Source organism: Zeus faber (genome assembly GCF_960531495.2).
Source record: "Zeus faber genome assembly, chromosome: 7".
NCBI classification, from domain to species: Eukaryota; Metazoa; Chordata; class Actinopteri; order Zeiformes; family Zeidae; genus Zeus; species Zeus faber.
In genome coordinates, this window is record NC_137203.1 from 28,677,147 (window position 1) to 28,702,516 (window position 25,370).

The 25,370-nt window shown below is 44.0% G+C and overlaps 3 protein-coding genes across 3 annotated transcripts in view; 1 reads left to right on the top strand and 2 right to left on the bottom strand.

Moving 5' to 3' along the window:
* The window catches only part of pnpla7b (patatin-like phospholipase domain containing 7b), a 35,991-nt gene extending 20,905 nt beyond the window's left edge, over positions 1-15,086 (bottom strand). Inside the window, exons 1-19 of the mRNA XM_080003675.1 lie at positions 14,977-15,086; positions 13,955-13,989; positions 13,764-13,838; positions 13,590-13,677; positions 13,414-13,490; positions 11,687-11,787; positions 11,423-11,563; positions 10,554-10,713; positions 10,163-10,243; positions 9,899-10,027; positions 9,727-9,807; positions 9,443-9,560; positions 9,126-9,206; positions 5,215-5,294; positions 4,949-5,107; positions 4,620-4,697; positions 2,790-2,995; positions 1,550-1,681; positions 651-774 (exon numbers count right to left, since the gene is read on the bottom strand). Coding sequence (XP_079859801.1) covers positions 651-774; positions 1,550-1,681; positions 2,790-2,995; positions 4,620-4,697; positions 4,949-5,107; positions 5,215-5,294; positions 9,126-9,206; positions 9,443-9,560; positions 9,727-9,807; positions 9,899-10,027; positions 10,163-10,243; positions 10,554-10,713; positions 11,423-11,563; positions 11,687-11,787; positions 13,414-13,490; positions 13,590-13,677; positions 13,764-13,838; positions 13,955-13,987 — 1,944 coding nt within the window. The 5' untranslated portion in view covers positions 13,988-13,989; positions 14,977-15,086. The remainder of the gene's footprint in view (positions 1-650; positions 775-1,549; positions 1,682-2,789; positions 2,996-4,619; positions 4,698-4,948; positions 5,108-5,214; positions 5,295-9,125; positions 9,207-9,442; positions 9,561-9,726; positions 9,808-9,898; positions 10,028-10,162; positions 10,244-10,553; positions 10,714-11,422; positions 11,564-11,686; positions 11,788-13,413; positions 13,491-13,589; positions 13,678-13,763; positions 13,839-13,954; positions 13,990-14,976) is intronic.
* Positions 15,087-15,632: 546 nt separating this feature from the next.
* On the top strand, positions 15,633-17,842 carry mrpl41 (mitochondrial ribosomal protein L41). The gene is made up of 2 exons (XM_080004483.1): positions 15,633-15,684; positions 16,471-17,842. Exon 2 carries the CDS (start codon positions 16,513-16,515, stop codon positions 16,918-16,920), a length of 408 nt encoding a protein of 135 aa, XP_079860609.1. The 5' UTR covers positions 15,633-15,684; positions 16,471-16,512; the 3' UTR covers positions 16,921-17,842.
* A 140-nt stretch (positions 17,843-17,982) lies between these two features.
* Positions 17,983-25,035, bottom strand: dph7 (diphthamide biosynthesis 7). Its single transcript, XM_080004482.1, has 10 exons — positions 24,960-25,035; positions 22,201-22,382; positions 21,986-22,119; positions 21,672-21,759; positions 20,673-20,767; positions 20,422-20,579; positions 20,085-20,157; positions 19,901-19,966; positions 19,521-19,693; positions 17,983-18,854 (listed from the first exon to the last, which is right to left on the bottom strand). Exons 2-10 carry the CDS (start codon positions 22,339-22,341, stop codon positions 18,415-18,417), a joined length of 1,368 nt encoding a protein of 455 aa, XP_079860608.1. The 5' UTR covers positions 22,342-22,382; positions 24,960-25,035; the 3' UTR covers positions 17,983-18,414.
* Between the last annotated feature and the right edge of the window lie 335 nt (positions 25,036-25,370).

Here is a 25,370-nt window from a genome sequence, read left to right on the forward strand (position 1 = left end):
CTACAATGCACTAGTTATTTATTAGCCTAGAAATCAGAGGCCAAGAGCCGCATCCCATCGTGCTTGATTACAGGAATGTCAGGGGATGTGACAAGCGACATCTGAATTATATATATATATATATACACACACACAATAATTATAAATAGTAAACATTCATTGATAAAATTACACTTATAATTACATTTAAATAATAAATAATGCTTATGACAATTATATGTAATAACTACAATTAATTATGAAAAATGTATTATTTATAATAATGGTGGTAATAATAATCCTAAACAGTATTATTATTATTATCATTATTAAAATGATTATTTTAGTATTATTGTGAAATCAAGTCCTTAATTATGTAATGTGTTATGTAATTACTGAACTAAGAGCACCTCAAGCCGCCAGCCCTCATTTGAGCTTTAGCAGTATATAAAGGCGTTATATCTGCCAAAATGCCATTTGTAACTTGACCGGAATACGAGAACCAGGTATAGTTCAATACTTTTGTCAGGATTGGAATTGAAAGCATCGTTCTAAGCATTGTGTGGCGTTCAGAACAAAAAAGTATCAATGTGTGATTTTCTTTTTATAAATTAATTTTTGGGTTTACAAAAAAACAAAAGTCAAAGTCAGTGGGTTTGTGTCCGACTTACCACGCCGATAAGGTCTCCGCGGCCGTATTCCCCTGCCAGCTCCTTCTTCCCTTCTTCCTTGGCGATGACGGAGCGGAGTCGCCCGCTGAGGACGATGAAGGTGCTGTCCGACTTGTCTCCCTGTCTGAATGTGAGGGGATAAATAAAGGGTTCCTCAAAAGTCCCAATAACTCTCACATTCGCCTGCAGTAAGAGCTCACCAGATGTGCCGTGAAAACTTTTCAAATTCCACTTAAAAAAAGGAAACAATGGAAATGAACTCTTGTGTTGCAAGATCAAAATTGCAAGGCTACACTAATTCATCTAGTTAGTCAGTTCCAGCCAGAATAGCAGCTCCAGCAGAACTAGTTTCACTCTGAGAGTTTTGAAAGGCTCTTTTTTGGGATTCGGTTCTTGATGAGTCGCTCAGTAAAAAGAGTCGTTCGATTTTCTGACTCGTTCATTTGGTTCAGTTGGTATAAGGTACCATGAGCGAGGGAGGACTTCCAGCGAATAAGAGTCTGTTTGACTCTGAGTAGTGAATTTACTTCTCTCAAGAATCATGTGATCTGGTCAATTTTTTTCATTTTGGTGATATATGAAATTTGCATGAAAAGTTTTTCCCTTGGACTTTAAATTAGTCCCGGGAAATTATTTTCAGTTTGAGTCAACTGGCTTTCCCACTTTTTTGTGACTCCCGACTCCTGAATCATTTAAAAGATTTGTTCACCACAAACAAATCGCTTGCGAGGATTGCGTGCTAAACAAAGTTCTACTTGTTTCTGACATTTTTAGTGGTTAACGGGATAGTGGTGTGCTGTGGGATTATTTCATTGCAAAAAGTATGCCGTGGCAGAAAAAAGTTTGGGAAACACTAGCGTAGGTAACAACTCCATGGATGCGGGTTTTGGCAGACAGACCTGTAGACGGCACGGCCCGCCTCCACAGCCATCCAGTCCAGGGCGAAGTCGATCTGTCGGACGAAGGGCGACATCCTCTTCACCACCGTGTGAGCGACATTCAGCACCATCCTAGGCTCCTCGCGCATGATCCTGTTTTAATTGTTTTCACATATGTGGAAACAATTTAATTAAATGAAATCCTGTCATAATATAAAAATGTTTCTTGACAAAATGTGATTAAATAAGGGTGGTTCTACAGCACCCTCTACTTGGGCACAAAGGGCGCAAGGATGCTGATGTAGATTAGTACTTCTAGTGGTTCTCTATGTCACAAGTAATAGGAAAAAAGCAGGAAAAGAAAAAATAAGCATTGACAGAAAGCGCCCTAAACTAAACTATTGTGAGTGAATTATTTGAGAATTAAATTAATTTCAAGGGCTGTTATTCAAGACCGACAATTTGAGAGGGATCATTCAATTATTTTGAGAATTATTTGAGGATTGATAATAATATAATAAAGACAATACAATATTAATAATGAATAAGGCTGCAGTCAGCAACACAAGGGTCCAGTTTAGTCACGTTAGGTACGTATTACAGTTTTCCGGGTTCTCTGAAATGCAGCACGATTTTCCAAGTTTACATTGAATGCCGCATCGACTCCCCCAGTCTGTCGTCTCCTGGTTGCTTGTCTCGCGGAGTAACCGCTATGCGGTCAACACAGTACAACCCTCCGTGCGAATGAGCACCTGGATGCGGAAACCGAACTTATATAACATCGGTTCATGATGTCACAAAGCGGCCCGCTCCCGAAACTAATCAAATCACCTCAACGTTCTGGACGAGTGTGGGTTGGCTCTCTGTTCCGGGGTGTTTTGTGGCTGTAGAAGTTAATTTGTTCTGGCCTGGCTACAGTTACGGTTATCATTCTGAAATAGGGCTGCATGATTATGGCTAAAATGATAATCACGATAATTTTAGTCAATATTGTGAGCACGGTTATTTATCACAATTATTATTCCATTTTGGGAAACAGAATTATTTTATGGTGCTTTGTAAATCAACAGGAAACTGCCGTTACAAAAATAGTGTATTTTATAAACCTATAATTAAACAAACTAAGGTAAATGGTTAAACTGACTTCAATTGTAGAGGATATATAATGAGATAAATTGTGTGTAGTGGGCTACACATTTTTGTTGTAAATAAAAATGTAGAAATAAAAAAAGAATAATATATTTTTATATGAGTTTCCTACTCGTAGAAGTGTGCCTTGGAGATGGAGAGGAAGGTGCAGTCGCGGTGCGCACGCACGCTGAAGATGAGCGGCTCCCCGGTGAGCACCGCCAGGTGGCCCACCATCTCCCCAGGGTGCGTGACGAACAGCAGGCTGTCCTCCTCGCGGTCGATCATCCGCTGGTACACGTTGAGGAAGCCAGAGATCACGAAGGCTATGCTCACATCCTGAAAACATTAAAGAATATAAGTGAAGGGGATTTTCATTGGGCTTGTTATTATTATGGTGAAGAGACAATATTACTAGTAGTGACGCAAGACTCAGAAACTATTCACTCACAGTGAACAAATCTTAAACGACTTGGGAGTCTGGAGTCGCTCCGCGCAAAGAGTGAATCTTCGACTTATAAACTGAAAATAGTTAGTGAGGACTTGAGTTACTGAGGTCCAAGGCGAAAAAGGCCAAGGGTTTTGACACAATTAATTTTGATATATATCTTATATATATATATATATATATATATATATATATACACTGTCTATACAGTATATCAATATTCCACCAAATTGAATAATTTTGTCTGAATTAAATGATTCTTGTGAGAATTTCAAGTCAGAGCTGAACCGACTCTTCTGACTCTCTTTCACTGTTCACAGGAAGTCCTCCCTCGTTCACCGTGCGTGACACCAACTGAACAATGAGGCGAACAATGGTGTGGCGAACCAGGAGGTGTGGTTAAGGCGCGGCTGCAGACGGCAGCATGGCTCCGTTCCGGTGGCCACACAGCTGTCCCCAATCGGCCGAGTGCTGCTGATTGGTCCTATTCAGGGCAGGAAGGTTTTTTAACCGTGCGTCTGGCTTGCAGTGAGGATCATATCGCATACGGGGCTCGAGAGCCGACCAGGAGCCCAGTCGCAGCACCAGGGGTGCGAGAGTCGGACATTCCGCCTGCACCACGATTAAAAACGTTTATCGTTTTGGCCAATGAGCCCCTAAGTTCAAGAAGATAAACAAAGGCACGCCAAACGGCACTCGACTCATCTTCCTCCTCCTTCCTCCTCCACTCCGTGCTGGAAGCGATCGACCGGTCACAAATGGTACGACTGTTTTTATCGAGTGACTGGTCAAGAACCAAATCTCAATAAAGAGTCACACCCTTCATTGCTACAAACATAATGAAACTAAACTAAACAGTGTGATATGAACTTTAAACTCTACCTGACTGGAACTCTGCTCCGTCTATCATAATATATAACATAATATATGCAAAATGTGTAAAATACCTTCTTCAACAACACACACATAAAACAAACACATTTTTTATGCCTTAGAAATGGTTGGTGTTGCTAGTTAAGCTACAATATCAGTTTAATGAAGAAATGGCTGTGGATTCTTTTTCAGAAATGTTCATTTAGCACACAAATGTTTAAATTGTCTTCAATGATCTAAAAAACAACACCTTTTGTGCTTATTTCGCATGCTTTAACCACTGACAAGAGAATGTAAAAATTGACAAATATACAGTATTTTTATATCGGCCTCGACTGATCCGGTATGCAAATCAGATTCGTTGCCCACATATGTGATTTGGCATGGTTTTTACGCCAGATGCCCTTCCTGACGCAACCCTCTCTATTCATCCGGGTTGGGACCGGCACTAATGATACACTGGCTTGTGCACCCCCAGTGGCAAGATAGTGTATATAGTGTATATAGTATATGCAGTGTATATAGTGTATAATAATAATAATAATAATAATAATAATAATAAATATATATATATATATATATATATATATATATATACTTGTGGGGAAAAAAATTTGGACTTGCAGATTCTGTCAGACTGACCTGGTCTCCCTGGTTGGCCACAATGCAGCCTGCCTTGACCTGACGCAGAGTGACTCTTCCCTCCAGCAGGCTAGGGTCCTGACACACACACACACACACACACACACACACACACACACACACACACACACACACACACACACACACACACACACACACACAGAGAGTGAGTAACAGTGACTAATTCATTTCCTTCCCGCTTGGAGAAGGCAATTTAACGAAATATTTGAACTTTTTCAGGCTGAACCGTTTGCTCCATTGGATGCAGTGAAGCCGAGGGAAAAGCCTAGATTGATAAAACGGGAGAAATGCTGTTCCTATAACAGTACCTGGAGCTGGATGACCTGCAGCAGGTCCTTCTTGGCCGCCTGGAAGATGGTGTTGATTTTGTTGTGGTGGATTTGGCCCGAGTGCCCCCCTCCGGCCTCGTCGTAGTGGTACACGACGGACGGTGTGTGCAGCATGGTCACACTCTTCTTCAGGATGGACTGCAGCGGGCGGAGGAGGAGACAGAGGAAACGACAACGAGACTCTTTAACTTTCAACCTTTACCATTGTTGTCGCTGATCCCGTAGAAGAATGATCCTTGACAGACCTTGTGGGTGGTGGGCGGCACCTCCTCTTTGGGAACTCTCGCCCGCTCATAAACTCGGTTCAGGTCAGCGGACATGTCAACTGCAATGAGACGTAGATGAAGAAAAAAGAAAAGGTCTCAGATGAAGCTGTCTCATTTGATTGATTATTTTATCAACACGTTTTATTTGGTCAATTTGGGCTTCCATGGAGAAAAACTTAAATAAAAAAAGAAAATAGAAAACCTATTTAAAAAAAAGTTTTATAAATAAATACATTAATATAATTTAAACATAAATAAAATGTTAAAAAAAAAGAACTAAGTGAAAACTAAATACTGACTACAGCTAAGAGGCTGTGTTGTGGCAACCGTTATTTACTTATCGACCATAAACCAAATATATAGCGAAATGTAATGTTATGGCAACAAAATCAACACGTCAAATTTTGTTATGGCAACAAAATGGGAGAGAAGACGACAGCCTTCACGAGGCCTCTCCTGTGAGTAGTGAGAAGTGGTGCAAGACCAACTCACGAAACTAATGTCGCCAAAGAATCATCGAGCTTGCAGACCAAGGTACAAGCCAAGGCCAAAACCAAGGCAGAGAACATCCTCTTTAGGACGGGCGGACACCCCCACCGTCGAAAACCAAGGTCTGTCGGTGCTCCAACTCAATGTCGAGGGCCTTACCATCGCCAAACTCGAAGTCATCAGGCATCTCGCCGATTCCAACAAAGTGGCAGCGGTCCTCCTGCAAGAGACACACTGGGTGTCAGATGAAAACCTCAAGCTTCCTGGGTTCTCCCTCGCTGGATCCATCCACAGCAAGAAGCATGGAATGATAACCTTCGTCCGAGATGGTTTGAGCTGGGCAGCCACCAGCCAATCTCCACCTGGCTGCAACATCGAGTGGCTGGTCACTAAAATCCAAGAAACATCTGTCGTGAACGTATATAAGCCCCCACCAACAGCGCTGACTGCATCATCACTTCCATCCGTGACTGCTCCTGCCATCTATGCAGGTGACTTCAACTGCCAACATACGGATTGGGGTTACCAACACACATCAGAGGATGGAGAAGCACTGAGTGAGTGGGCCTCTAACGTTGAGGCACTACTGCTGTACGACCCAAAGGAGCCCCCAAGCTTCTGCTCTGCACGTTGGAACTCTTATACCAACCCAGATCTGGCCTTCGTCATATGCCGCAGTAACGACCTGAAACCGGAGAGACGTGTCTTGGACAGGTTCCCTCGCTCACAACACCGGCCATCCATCATCAAAGTACCATCCCTAGTACAGCCGGTAGCTGGCAAACCGGTCAGGAGATGGAACTTCAGGAAGGCGAACTGGCAGTCGTTTACGGTGGAAACAGAAAGAAGAACTGCTGGTCTCATGGTGCCAGAAGCAGAAGATGTGGATGCTGCATACAGTGCCTACTGTGAAGTCCTCCTAAGGGCAGCAAAGCACAACATCCCACGTGGCTACAATAAAAACAATATTCCGGGCTGGGATGAGGAGTGCAGCTGCCTGCTGCGCCAACACCAGCAGGCGAGCTCCAGGGAAGAAATGGACGCAACAGCAACAACCCTACTGCAGAAGCTGGATGAAACCCGAAGGGCTAGGTGGACGGAAGTAGCGGAATCCATCGACCTCACCCACTCCAGCCGGAAGGCGTGGCAGACCATCAACTTGCTCTCAGGGAGAAAAACAACACCTCGTAGGTGTCCAGTGACTGCAGATGCTATTGCTTCCCAGCTCCTGAAAAATGGTGGCTTCCCTGATGCGGACAAAAACTTTGCACGACTGACTTCGTGTGAGGTATCATCCCTCTCCAGAGCAGCCAGCACTGATGCTAATCTCTCAGGAGACTTCACAGCAGCCGAGCTAAAGGCAGCAATCAAAAAACTTAAGCTGGGCAAATCACCAGGTCGAGACAATATCCACCCAGAGTTTGTCATGCACCAAAGTGAAAGAACATCTCAATGGCTACACACATTCTTCTCATCATGCTTCCGGAGGTCCAAGCTCCCAAAGACCTGGCGCCGTGCTTCCGTCATAGCCTTGCCAAAGCCGAACAAACCCGCCGAAGACCCGAAGTCCTACAGGCCCATATCCCTGCTCTGTGTCCCATACAAGATTCTGGAGAGGTTGATCCACAGCCGCATTGAGCCAGTAGTGGACCCTCAACTCCCACCGGAACAAGCCGGCTTCCGCAGAGGCAGGTCAACGGTGGACCAGGTAACGCTACTCACCCAGGACATCGAGGACAGCTTCCAAGATAATGAGAAAGCTGGAGTAGTATTCCTGGACCTGACAACCGCTTATGACACCGTGTGGCACCGTGGACTACACCTGAAACTGTTGAGAACAATCCCGGACCGGCACATGGTGAGATTTATCATGGAGAAGCTATCTAACCATAGCTTCATCCTTCAAACCAGCGATGGCCAGACCAGCAGGCTCAGAAGGCTGAAGAACAGTGTCCCGCAAGGCTCTGTCCTCTCACCAATGTTATTTAACATCTATATTCACGACCTGCCAGACACAACATCCAAGAAGTACGGCTATGCGGACGACCTGGCCATCATGCTTCGATGCCCAACATGGAAGACTATGGAAGAAGGCCTCAACCAAGACATGGGCATCCTGGCAGACTACCTCCAGAAGTGGCACCTTCAGCTCAGCATAGGCAAAACAGTGTCTGCAGCCTACCACCTCTACAACCGGGAGGCAAGAAGGGAACTGGACGTGCATGTTGGCAACATCCGCCTGGAGTTCCAGCAAGCCCCCAAGTACCTCGGCGTATGCTTGGACCGGACGCTGTCCTACAAGCAGCACCTGGATGAAGTGAAGGCCAAGACAACCGCAAGGGTCTCGCTCATCCGCCGCCTTACAGGCTCGACTTGGGGAGCTTCCCCCCAGACCCTACGCATATCCACGCAAGGCCTGGTCCTACCCGTAGCAGAATACTGTGCCCCTGCCTGGAGCAGAAGTCCACATGCGAACAAGGTGGACACTGTCATCAACAGCGCCCTCCGGATAGTAACTGGTTGTCTGAAACCCACCCCTGTGTCCTACCTTCCAGTCCTAGCTGGTATCGCCCCACCCAGTCTCCGACGGGAAGCAGCTACGCTCGCCCTGGCAAGAAAAGCCCAGAAGAACGACTGGCACATCATGCACAAAGCCACAACAACACCGGCACCACCATGCAGGCTCAAGTCTCGCCATCCCTACAACAAGGCAGCACAAGAGATGCTACAGTCGATCCCTGACGACTTGTCCAAGGACGCCTGGCTGGCAGCATCCTGGAGACAATCGTGGGAGACAGCTGCGCCCTCCCGCATCCAACAATACATCCGGGACCCAGGAGGAGGTGTAAAAGGAGAAGACATGCCACGCCACCTATGGACCTCGCTGAACCGCCTGCGTACTGGCGTTGGACGCTTCAAGTCACCTCTAAAGAAGTGGGGCCTATCCGACAGTGCGTCATGCGAGTGTGGCGAACCTGAACAGACTGCCGAGCACATAATCACCAGCTGCCCCCTATACAGCCCACCCTCAGAAGCTGGCCTTTTTGACCTAAGACTGGAGACGAGGGCGTGGCTACATGACACTGAGTTGGCCATCTGATGATATACGAAAGAAGAAGAAGGCAACAAAATCATGTTCATTGAAGAGACTTCAAACTTCAATCTCAACTTGTGACATCACGAAAAGCCAAGGGAGAAGTGGAAGGGGGTGCATTTTAAGAACAAGGTCACGAAATTCCACCTGAATTGGGGTTACTATACTATGTAATGTGTCGAGATTGGCCGCTGTTCTTTGAGTTCTTTGTCAACTTTGACTTCATTTTACAGGCTAGTACAGTGTATGGCTCAACACATAATGCTAAGTACGGTATATGGAATATGGCACTATTTGTACTGTGTACCTGTGACTGCCATCGGCGTGGAGAGGGAGCGGGACTTGTTGCATCTGGTTGTGAGCATTTCCGAGACAGGCTTCGCACCTTCTGTGCCAGCAAACCACCCAACCAGAAATAGAAAGAGAAGACATTGTTAAGTTGGCCAATATGGAGCACTGATCCCATCTATTATGTCAGCCATTTTCCCCATTAAAGAAAATTTCAAAATCAACAAAATCTTAAATGCTGATATTTGTTGGGGAAATATGCTTTTCTTGAATATATATGACATGGTTGATAAGGCCCTTGGAGACAAAAACCCACGGACATCTGTAGGTCGATACCTGCATCTTTCTCTGGCCCCATCTCTTCACTCTGGGAAGCCTGTCTGCGGAAGCTTCGGCTGGGGTGTGTTTCCCCCAGAACATGGGACACCGACACCAGCGCGATGGCTTGGCTTTCCTAACACACACACACACACACACACACACACACACACACACACACACACACACACACACACACACACACACACACACACACACACACACACACAAATCAATCAATTGGCCGTCAGAAAATGGTCAAAGTGCAAAGCGCTAATTCGCTTCCTTCCAGAGTCCAGTACCGGGTTGAAGAGCTCGGTGGTCAGACCCAGGTAGTTGTGCAGGGCGAGGAAGGTCACCCGCTGGAGACGCACCATGATGATCTACGGCGCATAGCAAAATGTAGATGTGAAAGAGCATTCTGGAATCTGAAATCAGCTTCAATAATTATTAGGTTTGGGTGAAGGATTTGACCTGGATGACGCGTATGAGGGTCTCGGGGTACTTCTCGAAGACCGTCTGGAAGGCTGCGGCCGGGAGACGGAGCACGGTGGATGGAACGGCCGCCCTGGCAGACACCGTCTTGTAAGGCGCCGGGTAGCCCTGACGGTTTAGACAGCATGAGGAAGAGCGATGAGAGGGAGGCTGTGACGCATATTGCATATTGAATATTTGGCAAAAAACCTGGAGTATATAGTCAAACAACAACGAACAACAGGCCCTGCATGACAGACTTACTGTGATGATATCCAGAATACTCAGCAAGCTGTGCACACTGTCCCCTGGCAACACGTGCTTCACTACTGCATCTGTACCATCCTATACCAGGGAAAAGGGGTCAAAATAGCCATAATGTGATTTTCCATTGACATTGTATAACAGCACTGGTTAGGATCCATCAAGGGGATTCCTTCACTCTAAGTCCATACCGTGCAAGAGCTGCCCAGATTCCAAAAAATGGGCACAAACACTGGGCTACTAGCTAGCATAAATGACCTTGACCGAGCTGACCTCTCAACCAAAGCCTTTAGGTGGAGGACTTTTCTCTCTATTGATCGTTCTGCGCAAAAAACGACTCAATCGGACAAATCAGATGACTTCTGATTACTGTATCGCGTAGGTGTCTTACGTTCTCGCGGATGCAGAGCTCCAGGCGGCCGTCCTGAACCACGTAGATGCTGTCGTCGGTGTCGCCCGGACGGAAGAGACCCTCGCCCTGGTGCAGCTGGATGAACACCATGTGGCGACACAGCTCCAGGAACAGGGGCTTCTCAAAGTGGCCCAGAACCCTGGCGGTGAGAAAAGGAGTTCAGCTGTAGTCTTTCCATCAGACCAGCATTTTCTCCATACTGGACGCTATCCCCATCAGGAGTCCAATGCAAGTAATGTGTGACAAAATCCACAAGTTGGGTTCAGTGCAAAAGCTCACTCTATATTTCAGGCAAAGTGAACATCAGACTGACTTTGCCAATTTCAGGAGTTATATTTAAAAATGAAATTTAATTTTATTGCTAAATTAGCTGTTCGCTCGTGCTATTTTAATTTCTGCACTACAGTGTTACAGTAGGTGTGTTACACCTAAATTGGTGACCTGCCGAATTGCATGACGCTATTTTTCCTTTGTATGACAACATGGAAACTTGCAACAAGATAATTGATAAGTAAATGTAGGTAATCCCTAAAAAACTGTTTTGCTTTGGTTTGTACAATCCTCTAAAAGCAGCGATTTTCTCAAAACTGCGAAAGCAGTCATCTTCAGCGTAACAACATTCGGTTAACGACCTGGTCCTAGGTGGCCTGCTTGGCCTACCCTGGCTTGAAATATGGAGTGAATTTTTGTCCTGAATGCAGATCATGGATTTATTCCCCATAACTTGCACTGAGCTCCTAATGGGAGCATGGAGCGTCCAGTATGAAGAATGGGCTGACTCCTGCCTACGAATTACATGAGGGGTGGGCATAAAACAGGAATAAATTCCAGGTGTACATGTTGGTTACCTGACGTTCTTCAGCATGTACAACACCTCAGAGGGCAGGTGGGAGTTCTGCATGTCATACTCGGTGAGATCGGCCTCGAGCAGGCAGGGAGGAGGCTCCTTGGGCTGCAGAGCCGGCGGCTCCCTCCGGATACGCAGGATCCTAACACACACACAATCACGTATACAGATAAATATATTTTAAAAAATTGCGTGCGCACACACACACACACACACACACACACACACACACACACACCTATTCAATTGTACACCAGCAACTCACTTGTGCGCTATGGACAGGACTTTGGCCCTCTTCCTGACGCGCTGCCGGGTGGCCGTGTTCGAGGACGGAGTGGAAACGGAGGCTGAGGACAGCGTCTGAACCTGAGGCGTCCCAAAAATAAAAATAAATAAATAACATTGAGGGGTGGACCTTAAACCTGCTTCACACCGAATCTAACAAATGACAAGAAGAACTCGCTTTGACATTACATTGTATAGAAGTATAATATCGTATCATTTGTCATGTTATATTATCATTGTTGCCCACATCCATTGCAGCCTGGTCATCCTGGAAGGGGGATTTCTCCTTCTGTGGCCCCTTCCCAAGGTTTCTTTCTTTTTTTTTCCAAGGGTTGTCTGGGAGTTTTTCCTTGAGATGTTGTTGATTTCTATGTGAAATGTGGGTTTGTGAAGCCCTTTGAGACTGTATTGGGATTAAGGGCTATACAAATAAACTTGACTTGACTTAACAAACCAGAAGTCCATTCACAGAGAGTCGGATCCCGCACGCGAAAAACGGTGATGCACTGTGGTGGGGAATTTCCGTGACCGGTCGAGGTTCCAGGATGAGTTCAAATTTTTTCCACCCATGCGTCAAGTTTCGGTCCGACACTACAACTGGAAGTGGCGTCGGTCAAGATGTTTATTGGAGCTGGGCTTAAAACCAAGTAAATGAGTCATGTGTATAAAATAATGGCGTCACTAACGTTAACGTTGGATGTCACCATATCCACTTTCGATCCATCTCTGTTTATACAATTGAATTTCAATGTGATGTGAGACCTAGAAGGCCACTAGGGAGGAGGATGGGACTGTTGGTTGCGGATACACATTTGTGGTGAAGCATAATCTAGTGTTCACAATAAAAATAACGCTGAGACACCGCAGTGTCGTATGCAGCGTACAATACAGACTGGCCAGAGAGCTGGTCGTAAGTCTGAAGGGTCATTAAACAGGTAGGTTGTTAAGTGAGGAGTACCGGTATATAACAACAATAATAATAATAATAATAATAATAATAATGATAATAATAATAATAATTATTATTATTATTATTATTATTATTATTATTATTATTATAAAAGAAAATAAAGAAAAGTTTCACAAGCAAACTGCACAAGCTATAAAAGATAGACACACTAGTTGTTGTAGGATTACATCCTAGTTGTTGTTGGATGTCTTGGAAATCCCAAAAATAAGCTATTTGTTATAGTGGCATAGTTAGACATACTTTCTCCAGAGCAAGCTGATATGTTTTTTTTGTTTATATTTGTCTTTATTCTATACTTTAATTAACTTATCTCCAAAGAGAAAAAAGCAAGATTTTGATTTTATTTATTTTTTAAGACATCCAGGTTTTTAGTTTTTTGCAGTGCAGTATGGTTACACATTCTTTCAGTCTTACTTGAATTTTGTGTATGAAGTTCTTGAACTGGAGAAAAATTGCTAATGCTGGAGATCTCGTGAAATGGAATGGTAACTTTTTTCTCAGAGCACAGCAGGCATTTGATATACTCTGAAATACAATTCTTCATTTTTCCTTATTTTAGGAATACAATGTTTTATGGACTGGGTTCTCAAGACTATGAGATATTTTGTTGTACCATTTTTCTTCTGAAATTCTGAAGCCAAAAAAAAAAAAAAAAAAAAAAAAAAAAAGAATTTGGACATTGTTTTTTTTTTTTTAACAGTGCCAATTCAAGCATTAAAAAGGTGCGCGACACTGACCTTCCTCATGATCTTTCTACCGTAGAACATGACCTTGTCTCTCTTCCGGAAGCGATAGTGGGGGACGCCGGCCTTCTCTGAAACACAGCAGATATTATGCCTTGCATCCACGTTACGTTCCCACATTTTGCTAACAGTGGAAAATAAATAAGTAATGTCCTTATGACTTTACTCACTGGACAACCTGTACCTCCTGTAGAGGAGCAACACACAGACGCTGACGAGAGAGACCAGTGCCACGGCTCCAATCAGCACTCCAGTCCACTGGGGGCGGGAATTAAAATGTTCACTGTTCAATGCCACTGTTTAAAAGTAATTATTAAGTAATTTAGTTATTAGTAGTCATTCACCATGGTGGAGTTGTTCTGGTCCTCCACAAACTGCTGCATCCTGGCCTTGAGCTCGTGTCCCAGGGGAACAAGGCTCTGGAACATCAACCACAGAGACATTGAGAGAACAGTATAGTGAAATAATTAGCATATTGAGTCCGCTTCAAATTAGTGATGATCACCATAGGGTAATCATTGCTAAACATACATACCGGATGCACACTGCAGATCTCCTCATCCTCCATGTCTAGAAGGAACAAAACAAAAAAATATATATGTAATTATCAGTTAACAATGGGGATGGAATACTACAAATTATGTATATTGAAAACCAAGATATGAATTTTTCAGCATCCAAATCAAAATGTTATATGTTTGCTTTCAGTTAATTATCAATTAAACTAAACCAAATAACGAAAACATCTAAATAAAAAAATATAATCAATAATAATAATTATATTATTATTAACAATTAATAATCATTATTAATTATATTAATAATAATAATACAATATATTTAAAAAAATAATATAATAATACCAGTTAGTAGCTATAAAATAAAACAAATAAATAAATAAAGTCTTTGCCGCCCTAAAATAAATTAGAAAAATACTGAGAAAAATAATAACAATAAAATAAAATAAAAAAATCATAAATAATGTAATTTAAAAAATACTAAAATAATAAATATACATTATATAAATCCTTTATAATTCAGGGATTTATATAGGTCAAAGGCAGCAGGGAAAACTCCACTGCTTGGCGTAGTAAATTTAGGATGTAGTCAGCCTGACTGGGTGTAATAAGACACCCCGTGCACTCCGTTCAGTCCTACGCAACAAGAAAATAATACGTAGAATAAAACACACACAACGTTGATCAGATGTCAACAATGCGATCAAACTAAAATAGATTAGAATACAGACATGCCCGGAAGGGGGGTCACTTCCCTTCCATTGCATTGCTTTACCATGAACTTTACCCTGCAAGCGGAGTTCAACATTTCGATGTTTGTAAATTAAGTGACAGAAATAACCATAACAGTAAGATAACAATCCGCCAACAATTAAAAACGGGATTGTTCGTCGGAAGTCAGTTCATGGGCTTTCATTCAGAATGAACCACAGGTTACCACACGTTCCGATCTGTCACTGCGGCTCGGTCAGAAGACGAGTCAACACGTTCCGTTTAACGCGATCTGCTGGAACACAAACGGACATAGAAACATACTCACTTTCACACGTTCGACGCGGGGATTTGCCCACGATCTACTCGTGTTTGTGTGAAACTTTCAGCGGACACATGCTTTGTTGTCTATGAACGACATCCGCGAACGGTCCGTTCGTAGCGAACGAAACTTTTAAATGATTCGGGCGTCGGGAGTTACTCCGGCAAAAGAGTGAGTGCGTGAGTGCGTGAGTGCGTCAGAGAGAACTGAAAACAGCTTGATGAAGGGGAAAAACGGCAACGGCATTTGGTATCTTTCATATTCAGCGTTACTGATTTACACTTCCGTTTCCATCAAAACATGATTTTGACTGGAGTAAATAGTGTTGCAATCCACGCTTTGTATTTCTCTGCCAAATGAAATACTTTTGAAAGAATTAGTTTGCATTCTTTCGCCGAAATATATATATATATATATATATATATATATATATATATATATATTTACAGAATTCTCACCCTTGCGTTATACCAACTGAATCAAACGCACGAAGAATTCGGAAAATCGAACGACTCTTTACACTGGGTGATTCGTTAAGAACCGAATCTTGGCAAGATTCGAACCTTTCCCCACTACTACGAAGCCCCAAATGATTTACAAGCAGTGTCTCGCGTTCTCATTGGCCGTCCGCATCGCGTTCCAGCCAATCACCGAATGTTTTACTGGAGCGTCGGGTGCAGGAGTCGCTGTCAGCTCCACAAGATCGTGCTGAAGGTTAGAAAATGGCTTTTATGTTATTGTTCTCGTCACAACTATCTGAAAGCATTTCACGGTATTAGCCCAAAAAATGCTTACTTTTGTTTTAAATCTTGATGGTAAATAACCAAACAATCCCCATGGATTTAAACTGGCCTTGGTGGTGTAGCTCGCTATCTCCAAGCTAGTTGTAAGCTATCTAACGTAGAAATCACTCACTGACATCAGTTCATTTATCCATCTGTAATTCTGCGATGTCCTCACGTTTTTCTAAGCACTAGTTAAAGTTACTATTATGTGTCGTATATAGCTATTATAAACTTAAAACATAGATACATTTATTATGCATGTATGCAAAATTACAAACTTACACAATTTCCTATTTGTGACAGCCGTTATTCTATATCGCCAAAACAAACAAACTGTTAATTTTGGGCTTATTGTATATTGTCAAATTATAGTTATAGCTTTGCATATTGTCAATTAATATTGTTTTGTTAGTTTTGTAGCTTTGTGTATTGCAAATTTCTCAAATTTTTAGTTCATTTTTTAATATACAATTTTTTTTCCTTGTTTTTATTCATCTTACTTTATTATTGCCGATTGTTTTTATTTGAGCTGCACTAACACCCCACTTTGCTGCCTCTGGGGATGACTAAAGAATCAGTTATAATAAATTGCTAGATTTGCATGCTCGCAGCTTGTTTATTTAAATTTTTAGTATTCCCAAAGTTTAGAACGAGCCTTATTGAAATGTACAGTGAGTTTACTTGAAATGACTAATAAATGCTATCCCCACAACAGGTTCATAGTTCATTCCGGCATCCCCAATAGCCCATCGGTACCATGGGTGTGTTGTCAGCGCTGACCCGAGGCCTCATCAGGGGAGCCGACCGAATGGCCGAGTTCACCAGCAAGAAGGGCGCCAGGACCCACAACAAAGGCAGGACAGCCAGGCCGACCGGGCTGCGGCTCTCCAGCAGGAAATTCATCTCGGTGCAGGCCATGATCCCCGAGTTCATTGTGCCCAAGCTGGAGGGGTTCAAGCTCAAGCCCTACGTGTCGTACCGCACTCCCCAGGGGACGGGGCCGCCCGTCACCGCCGAGGGCCTGTTTGCAGAAGTCATCGTACCTCAGATCGCCAAAGACTTTGACGAGGGCACTTTCAACAAGGAGCAGTTGGAGAAATATGGATTCGAGACCACTCAGGATGGAAAGGTTTTCAAACTGTATCCCAAGAACTTTGTACGGTGAATTGAACCAGCCTGTGACATATGAAATGGAAGGACACTGGCAAGACCGTGGACCTGCCAGAGCATCCCATCATTGTGACTGTAGTTGTTAAAACTGATACAGAATTAGGATTTTAAGTTGTCAAGCGAAGTGGGTACTCAATCACAAAATCAACCGTTTGTCGTCTAAGCAACAGGTTCAAAGTAAAGAGTTCCGTTGGTGGTTCATTACAACAACATTTGACACTTTCTCCAAAATATGTACTGATTAACATCTGCCATTCGAAACATTGTGATTAAAAATAGCAACATTTCCAGAAATATGTTTAACTGCAATATGTTGAGTCCAAAATGCATCTCACAATAACCAATACGGAAGGGTCTGGGAACTTGCATATATCTCATAGTACTGAAGGGTAAGAAAATCCTTAAACTCCACCTTCAAATGCTACTCTTCTCTGGCTGAAGCATCTTAACCATCTTTCAAGGCAATCAGATTAAAACATTTCTAGAAGGGAAGGATTTATTATCTCCCAAGTATTTTAAATTACACACACTGTAACGGGTAACTGAGCTTATGAGCAAGGTCTTTATATAACAATTTAATAAAGGCATTTTACAGTTAAAGTGGACAAATTATACTCCTTTTCACCAAGTTAATATATGCTCACTGAAGTCCCCAAAACATATTTGTAAAGTTTCTGCTGAAAATACCACTCAAGAGTATTTGAGCCATTCTAACATTCCACCCTGTCTGAAAAAGGCCTGTTTCAGTGGGTGGAGCCGCTCTCCCAACGCCCCTAGTTCTGTGAGCCAATGGGGTTTGAGCACAAGTTCCGAGTTCTGTGAGCCAATTGCATTTGAGTATGAGCTTCACTCATGTTAGCTCTACAAGGCCTAATTTAAATTGTAATCAATTCCCATGATTAGTCCTTTCTTCGATACTAGAAGGTCCAATCACGCTCCAGGTGTGTGTGGAGTTACTCAAATTGGGGGCGGTTTTAATTCTAATGTGTCTCAATGCTCCTGAGACCCGAAGCTGAACTTCTCATTTTAGGACGTGTTCTGAAACAGACTGCTCATGGAAACTGACTGGGTTGTTTTATTTCACAGTTTTTGTGTTAATAGGCCCATCAGAGACCCAAATGTATGTGCACATCACTGAAAAACCGAGTCTTGCATAAAAGGCCCCTTTAAAGTAATTAAAAGCACTTTGCTATAACCCCAAAGACTGGAGTTTATGATTACAGGTGTTTGTTCTAGGAAGAGGATAAACAATACTGCGCAAACTAACTCCAAAATTACAACTACAGAATTATGTTGGGAAAAATATATAATAGAATTATACGTCAAATGTGCTAACGGCATTTCCTTCTTCAGGTTGCCGCAGACTTAAAAGAGACTACAAACCTCCAGTCGCATTTTGTCTTATCAAAACATGGAAATAGACAAGGCAATAATATATAAATTCTGTTTTGTGCACGTGGAAGGCTACTGAGTCCACACGTTGGACTTTCTACAGTGCTAATTTGGCCACGGCTCCAGCCTGGCTTTCTTCTGTTTGATTCTGAGCGGCACCGGGGGCCTCCTCAGGGGTCCAGTCCCAGCGCCACACATGCAGCATATGGTCGTAGAAGGAGCAGCTCGCGAGGAGACAGGACAGCGAGGGCCCGCCCTCCCCCGATGCGGTGGGCGGGGGTGGTGGCAGTGGCGCCGGGCTCTCTGGGATGTAGCAGCCGGCGTCATCCTCCAGCGACGTGTCGAAGCTTGCCGTGGGGGACTCGTACTGGATCCTTAGGTGACCCCCGCCCTCTGCTGGGCCCCACTTGGGCTCAGCCGGCTGAGGGGAGCAGGGGGGAGGATCGTCCAGAGACACCCTGGACCAGTCGGCGCCGTACGCCAGCGAGTTGTGGAGGATGTAGGAGGCCAGGATGGGGCATGCCACACCACTGCCCTCTACAGGACAATTGGGGGGGGGGGGGGGGACGTCACAACAGGCTTAAAATGACATTTAAGAAGGCCACCACCAGCTATGGCAACCAGTGATAATCCAGCCGATTCTCACCAAGGCTAGGCTACGAGCTGATAACAGGAGGGCAAAAGGGACCGAGATAAAAGTTTTGATATTGTGTAGGTTTTGATGTGGCATAGATAGCTTCTCGATAGAAAAGTGTCAGTGTGTTTTTCCCCACCTTGAGTGAGCGTGCCAGCCTGTATTATCAGAGACTATCATCACCTTTTGCCCAAAAGCTTGAGATTTTTTACTTATGGCATTAAAATCAGTTCTTTGTCAGACTTCCCACGAAAAGAATACTGCAAGTTGTTGTATAGTAACACCCAAAGTCATGAAGGCTTTTTGCTACAACTACACCCAAATCAAGTTATTAATCAACTATGTAAAATTTTATCCTTTCTCCTATTTCGCACAGCAATGGACCCAAACTTTGACACCCCTTTCCAACCTTCATCCAATGAGGATGCATTCATCTTTTCCTCCCCTTGTCTCACACTTTACAAATACAAAAAAATAGAGATGCCCAGTCAGATTGTGTTTAGCTGTAAACTTAAACACACACACACACACACACACACACACACACACACACACACACACACACACACCGAGGGCCTGCTGGCAGTGGAGTATATGGAAGTCGTTGTGCATGCAGGCTGCCAGCAGCAAGTTCTGGTGGACAGGATGCCACTTCAGCCTCCACACGCCTCCACCTACGGCGCTCTCGCTAAGCGGCTGCCGCATGTTCCTGCCGTCCCAAAGCAGCACCTGCTCGTCATAACTACGGAGGGGGAAAAGGAGCCTCGTCACAATTAAACAGGGTGACAAAAGCTGTGCTACACGGCAATGCCCTGGTATTGTGACACAAGGTTCTAACTCCACCTAATGCAATCAACTAGTTGATATTGTATCATTAAAAACATGTTATAAAAACAACAAATACATGGAGGCCTGCAGAGATCATTATAATATTCATCAGGGGAGTTACCTTCCAGTTGCCAGGATGTGCTCCCGATGTGGGTTACTGTGAATACTGCACACACCCATCGTGTGCCTTCACAGGAAACAGCACGCGATTTAGATCCAAGGCATATCGCAACAAACCAACTTGGTTTTTAAAAAGATTTAAATTATATGTATACATGACAAACATCACTTGAAGCACCTCTCACCTCTTGCTGATGAAAGTGGGGGAGGAGGGACTGATCCGCAGGTCCCAGCCCTTCAGTTTGCAGTCGTCCCCACCTGGTGTGTTCCGACACACAGGTTGAAAAAATACAAAGATTTCTTTAATAATCATATGTCTGGTTCTGCATTTGGAAGATATAGAAAACAGGATGTAGTGTATATCCCTGAAAAACCCTAATTACTTAAGTGGACAGTGACCCGTCCTCATATCATGACATTACATCATTTAGATGGGACTTTTATCCAAAGCAACTTACAGTAGGTACATTTTAAAATATGTATTCGCACCAACTGTACATGACAGTCAGTGTCATTCGATACCAGAGTAAACCAGCTGCGTGTCCCAGTAGGAGAAGGCGGAGATCCAGGCCTCAAAGTCGTGGGCCTTCCACTGCCTCGCGGCCCTCAGGCCAGCCTCGCCTGCCGACAGAACACTGACGGACCCCAAAGAGTCGCTACACACCACGCGCACGTCACCACTGCAGACAGGAGGTAAAAGCCCGCCGTGAAGCAACTGAATTCTGAATCTGAATCACCGGAATCCAACACAGGGTAGTGAATGGCTGCGTTACCTATCCCCTCTCCCAGTGGACCAGTCCAAAGACAGAGCCAAGCACTTCGCTCCCATGGACAGACTGGTGAGAGGCTTCAGAGCCTGACAGCCTTCCTGCCGGATGGACACACGCATCAGGACATTCCACCACCTGCGCATCTAATGTTTTCGCTGTGCACCACACCAGGTATGTTCAGGTTTGAGGTTTTTCTCAGAACGAGCTGTTAGGCCGACCTAACCCTTTAAGTTCAGTAGAGGGCAAGGCAGACTAATAACCTTTCCTAGTATTAAGGAAGTCAAACTCAGCAATTTAGTATACTGCCATTATTTATAATTTCTTTATTACATTTATAGCTTGTGACTCACATTTTCTGTCAAGCGCTTTATTTCTATACCTTTACAATAGTGTTGATTCTGCTATTTGTTATGGTGGCCTTGCAATTTCCATGTACCACTGTAGATTCAGCAAGCTTGAGAATGATTAACTGGAGATGATTTGTATACATTTTTCTGCTTGACAGGGAATGTGAAGTTTGACGGTTGCTATGGACCCCCGTCGCCATTTTTGGAGGATCACTTCAATTCAATTGCATAGAGAAATAGGTAAAATATACTAAATTTACAAAACTGAAGAAAGTAAGGGAAAAAAGTAATGGTTGAGGTTTCACACAAGATGGGTGTAAGATTTTCTGTGGCAGTTTTTCACCAAACAAGACTTCCAAGCCATCTTTTAACTCAAAAAAATCAACCGACATTAACAGTCAACGTGAGTGATCCCCCGAATATGGCGGCTTGCTCCAGCAATGTGACATCAGCTTCACATTCCCTGTACTATCTAAATATCTTTGGATCCCCACAAAAGCCAATATACTTGAAAGTGAATTTTAACCGTACATGCTCTCTCACTGTAAAGCATTTTTTTTCCATAAGTGTATCAACAAAACGCCTTATCAATTTGCCAAAGTTAAAAGGGTTGGGAATTCCTCATTATATCACAATTCCACTCTTCCACTCTCACCTGACTGTCCGTTAGCGTGTATAACTGCAGCTCCCCGACGGCAGTGGCCATGCCCAATACTGGCTTTTCAGAAAGAGGAATGTGGCACCTTGAGGGCATGCAAAATATAAAACTCAGCTCTAGGGCACTTTTGAGAAACTACAGTAATCCAATTTTATTCTTTTTTTTTAGAATTTGTCATATTTTGACAGAAATTGTCAGTCAAAACTAGCAATGACAAGAAGATGTTGCCTTTTTTTACAATACGATTTGTAAAATTGATTTATTTTCTCTTTATTTATATCTCCCAGCCCCGTGTTTGTGTAAATATTTACCATTTCAAATCTAAAATGGCCGCCGTGTCCACATGCTGCAGCTCAGTCAGCGGCGGGGTCATGGGTCCCTCTTGTCGAAACTCAAACAGGTACAGACGACCAATCCGACTGGGGGCGGCGTCCTCTTCCACCGCCTAGCATTGTGCACAAACAGTCAAATGTAAACAAACCACACTTCTTACAGATATTGATGACTTGACCAGGTACAGCCTTACCCCATCTGATCCTTTCTGGAGTTGGTAAGTCCCACATGCCAAGACGTTGTGCCACTGAGGGACCGGACACCACTCCACTGCATCGGCGCTCAGCTCTGTGTCAAAAACCTGCAGACTGCGAGTCCTGGACTTCCAAGCCATCGCAGCGTGTTCTGCATAGCATCCCTCTGTTGCAGTTATATCTAAAATGTAGAGAGAGAAGAGGTACCTTTTACCAATACCCTGATACACTGATTGGTGTAGTGATAGTACCACATCGACTTTTCTAGTTAAGCAAAGGTACTTGACTATAATACAGTCTATAATAGTATCTACAGTCTATAGCTTGCCGGCTAATTGGAGTTACACCCCTGGGGATGAGCGCGCACACTCAGTGTCTGAGCCTGACGTTGGGAGGGCTCTTCACCTGCATGGTGAACACAGATGGCATATCTAGGTGAGTACTGAAGTCTTGTGCTAATCAGCTAGCCCTGGTGTTCACTAGGATATTCAATGCCTCCCTAGCCGAGTCGGTGGTTCTGTCCTGCTTCAAGAGGTCCACCATCATCCCTGTGCCGAAGATTGTCTCTCCAGCCCACTTGAATGACTACCGTCCGGTGGCCCTCATCTCGGTGGTCATGAAGTGCTTCAAGAGGCTGATTAAGGATTACATCTGCACCTCCCTCCCCCGCACCTTGGACCCGCTTCAGTTTGTGTACCGGCCCAACAGCTCCACGGACATGTGGTCTCACAGGTACTGCACACCACACTCACGCACCTGGATGGCCGGAAGGGGGCCTATGTGAGAATGCTGTTCATTGACTACAGTTCAGCTTTAAATAACTTAGTACCCACCAGACTGGCTGTCAAGCTGCGGGAGCTAGGACTGAACACTCCGCAATGTGCCTGGATCCTGGACTTCCTCTCAGCCCAGCCCCAGGTGGTTAGGGTGGGGAGGCACATGTCCAGCTCCCTCACCCTGAACACAGGATCCCCCCAGGGCTGCGTATGCAGCCCCCTACTATACTCCCTGTACTATCATGACTGTGTGGCCAGGTCCAGGTCCAACACCATCATCAAGTTTGCTGCTAACGTCTGGTGCCAGGACAACAGCCTCCTCCTGAACATCAGCAAAACTAAGGAGCTGATTGTGGAATTTTAGGAGGGGATTACAACTGAGGATGCACGCGCCGTTGGTGATTAATGGGACTTCTGTCGACAGGGTGAACAGCTTCAAGTATCCTAGAATCCACATCACGGAGGATTTAACATGGACTTTACATACTGACACTCTGATGAGAAAGGCGAGGCAGCATCTTTACCACCTCAGGCAGCTAAAGAAATTCAGGGTCTTGGAGGGGATCCTCAAGTCCTTCTACTCTGGAGCGGTGGAGAGCATCCTGACAGGCAACATCACTGCCTGTTTTGGGAAATGTACTGCTCAGGACAGGCGGGCCCTGCAGAGTGTGGTGTGTTCAGCCAAACATATCACTGGAACTACCCTCCCCTCCTTACAGGACTTATACATCAGGAGGTGTAGTAGCAGAGCCCACAGGATCATGAAGGATCCTCACCACCCCAACAACGCACTGTTCCAGCTGCTGCGGTCGGGAAAGCGCCTCCGCAGTCACACAGCGAGGACAGAGAGACTGTAATGGAGTTTCTTCCCACAAGCCATAAGAACTGTCAATGCTGAACTCACCAGGGGTCCTAACAAAAAGCACTGAGTCACTCACACTGCCTTACTGTACTGTATGTAACATACTGTACCGCATACTTTATCACTGTTCTGGGTTACTGCATACTGTACTGTATCACTGTTCTGGGTTACTGCATACTGCGCTGTATTGCTGTTCTGTTTGGTGTTACTGTATTGCTGTGTCGTACTGTTGTATACTACACAGTAAATATTTTTACTGCACATATCTGTATATACAAATAGCCTATCCCATATACATAACTCTATTCCCTTCTATTTTGTACCCCCACTTTGTATTATCTTTTTGAGTCTTTTAATTTTATTAATATTATTCTGTACACTAACTGCATTGCGTTTTAGAAATCAGTTAGTTTCAGTTAGTTAGCTAGGTAGGTAGGAATTAGGTTAGCTATTATGTTCGGTTTAGTCAGAATTGTGCACAATCTCCGGGGGCGTTGCAAAGGCATTTCACTGCATATAGGTATGAAAGTATGTATATGTATGTGAAAAATAAACCTCTTGAATCTTCAATACAGCATAAAGATCTACTGTACTTATTTTCTGCAGATGGGTGCTCATTCATATCACGTTACAATTTCCAAAGATGATCTCATGATATGAAAGTGATGAAAAGATATGATGAAATATATGAACCTAATCAATCACTGATGAGCCGTCCCAAAGCAACAGTTCGATCTGATTTTTATTTTTTTTAACAAAAGTAACGGGGAAATGTTATCCTTGTCGTAGAAGTGTAAAAAGTAAAGATGTTTTCTTTGGAATGTAATGGGATTAAAGTCAAAAGTCTCAAAAACTAAATTTAAGTAACTTAAAGAATTAGAAGAATTATCCAAAGCAAAGCGAGGGGTTACAGACCGCTACGTTGTTTAGTTGTGTAGCATTAGCTCCCAGTGTGCTAAATAATCTGTTGAGTCGCTAGCTCCTTTCTCACATCGTAACATACTGTATAAATGTATATGGTCAATATCACGAGATGGAATCACACTTGTTGCATAATTGTCTGTACCCTTAGGGCAAATTTTAAAATAAAATAAATAAACGTAATGTAAATAAAACTCACACGTGAACCACTCGTCACCACAGCGCGCACGTTCAAGGCTGTGCGTAACCACGTCATTCACGTCGGTTTAAGTGCGTAACGAGACGCCCGCTACGCTCCGAAACACGATCGGACGCCACTTCCCAGGCGAACGTGTCTCGCTGCGCCTCCGTTCGGGGAAGCATGGTCCCCGCAACGACGTCACCTTGTTGCGTGACGACGTCACCTTGTTGCGTGAGCTTGTGAATCCGGACCCAAGCGTTTTTCCCAGCTCGAAGTCGGGTTTTTCCGAGTTCGAGCATCAGTGGAACGCATCATTAATCGACTTCGGGCCGTTGCAGAATACTTCAAACTATTGAAAACAGGGTGTAGCAAAATAAATATTGAGGACAAAAAATGATTATAAAATGTATTAGAATGTTTTGTTATTAT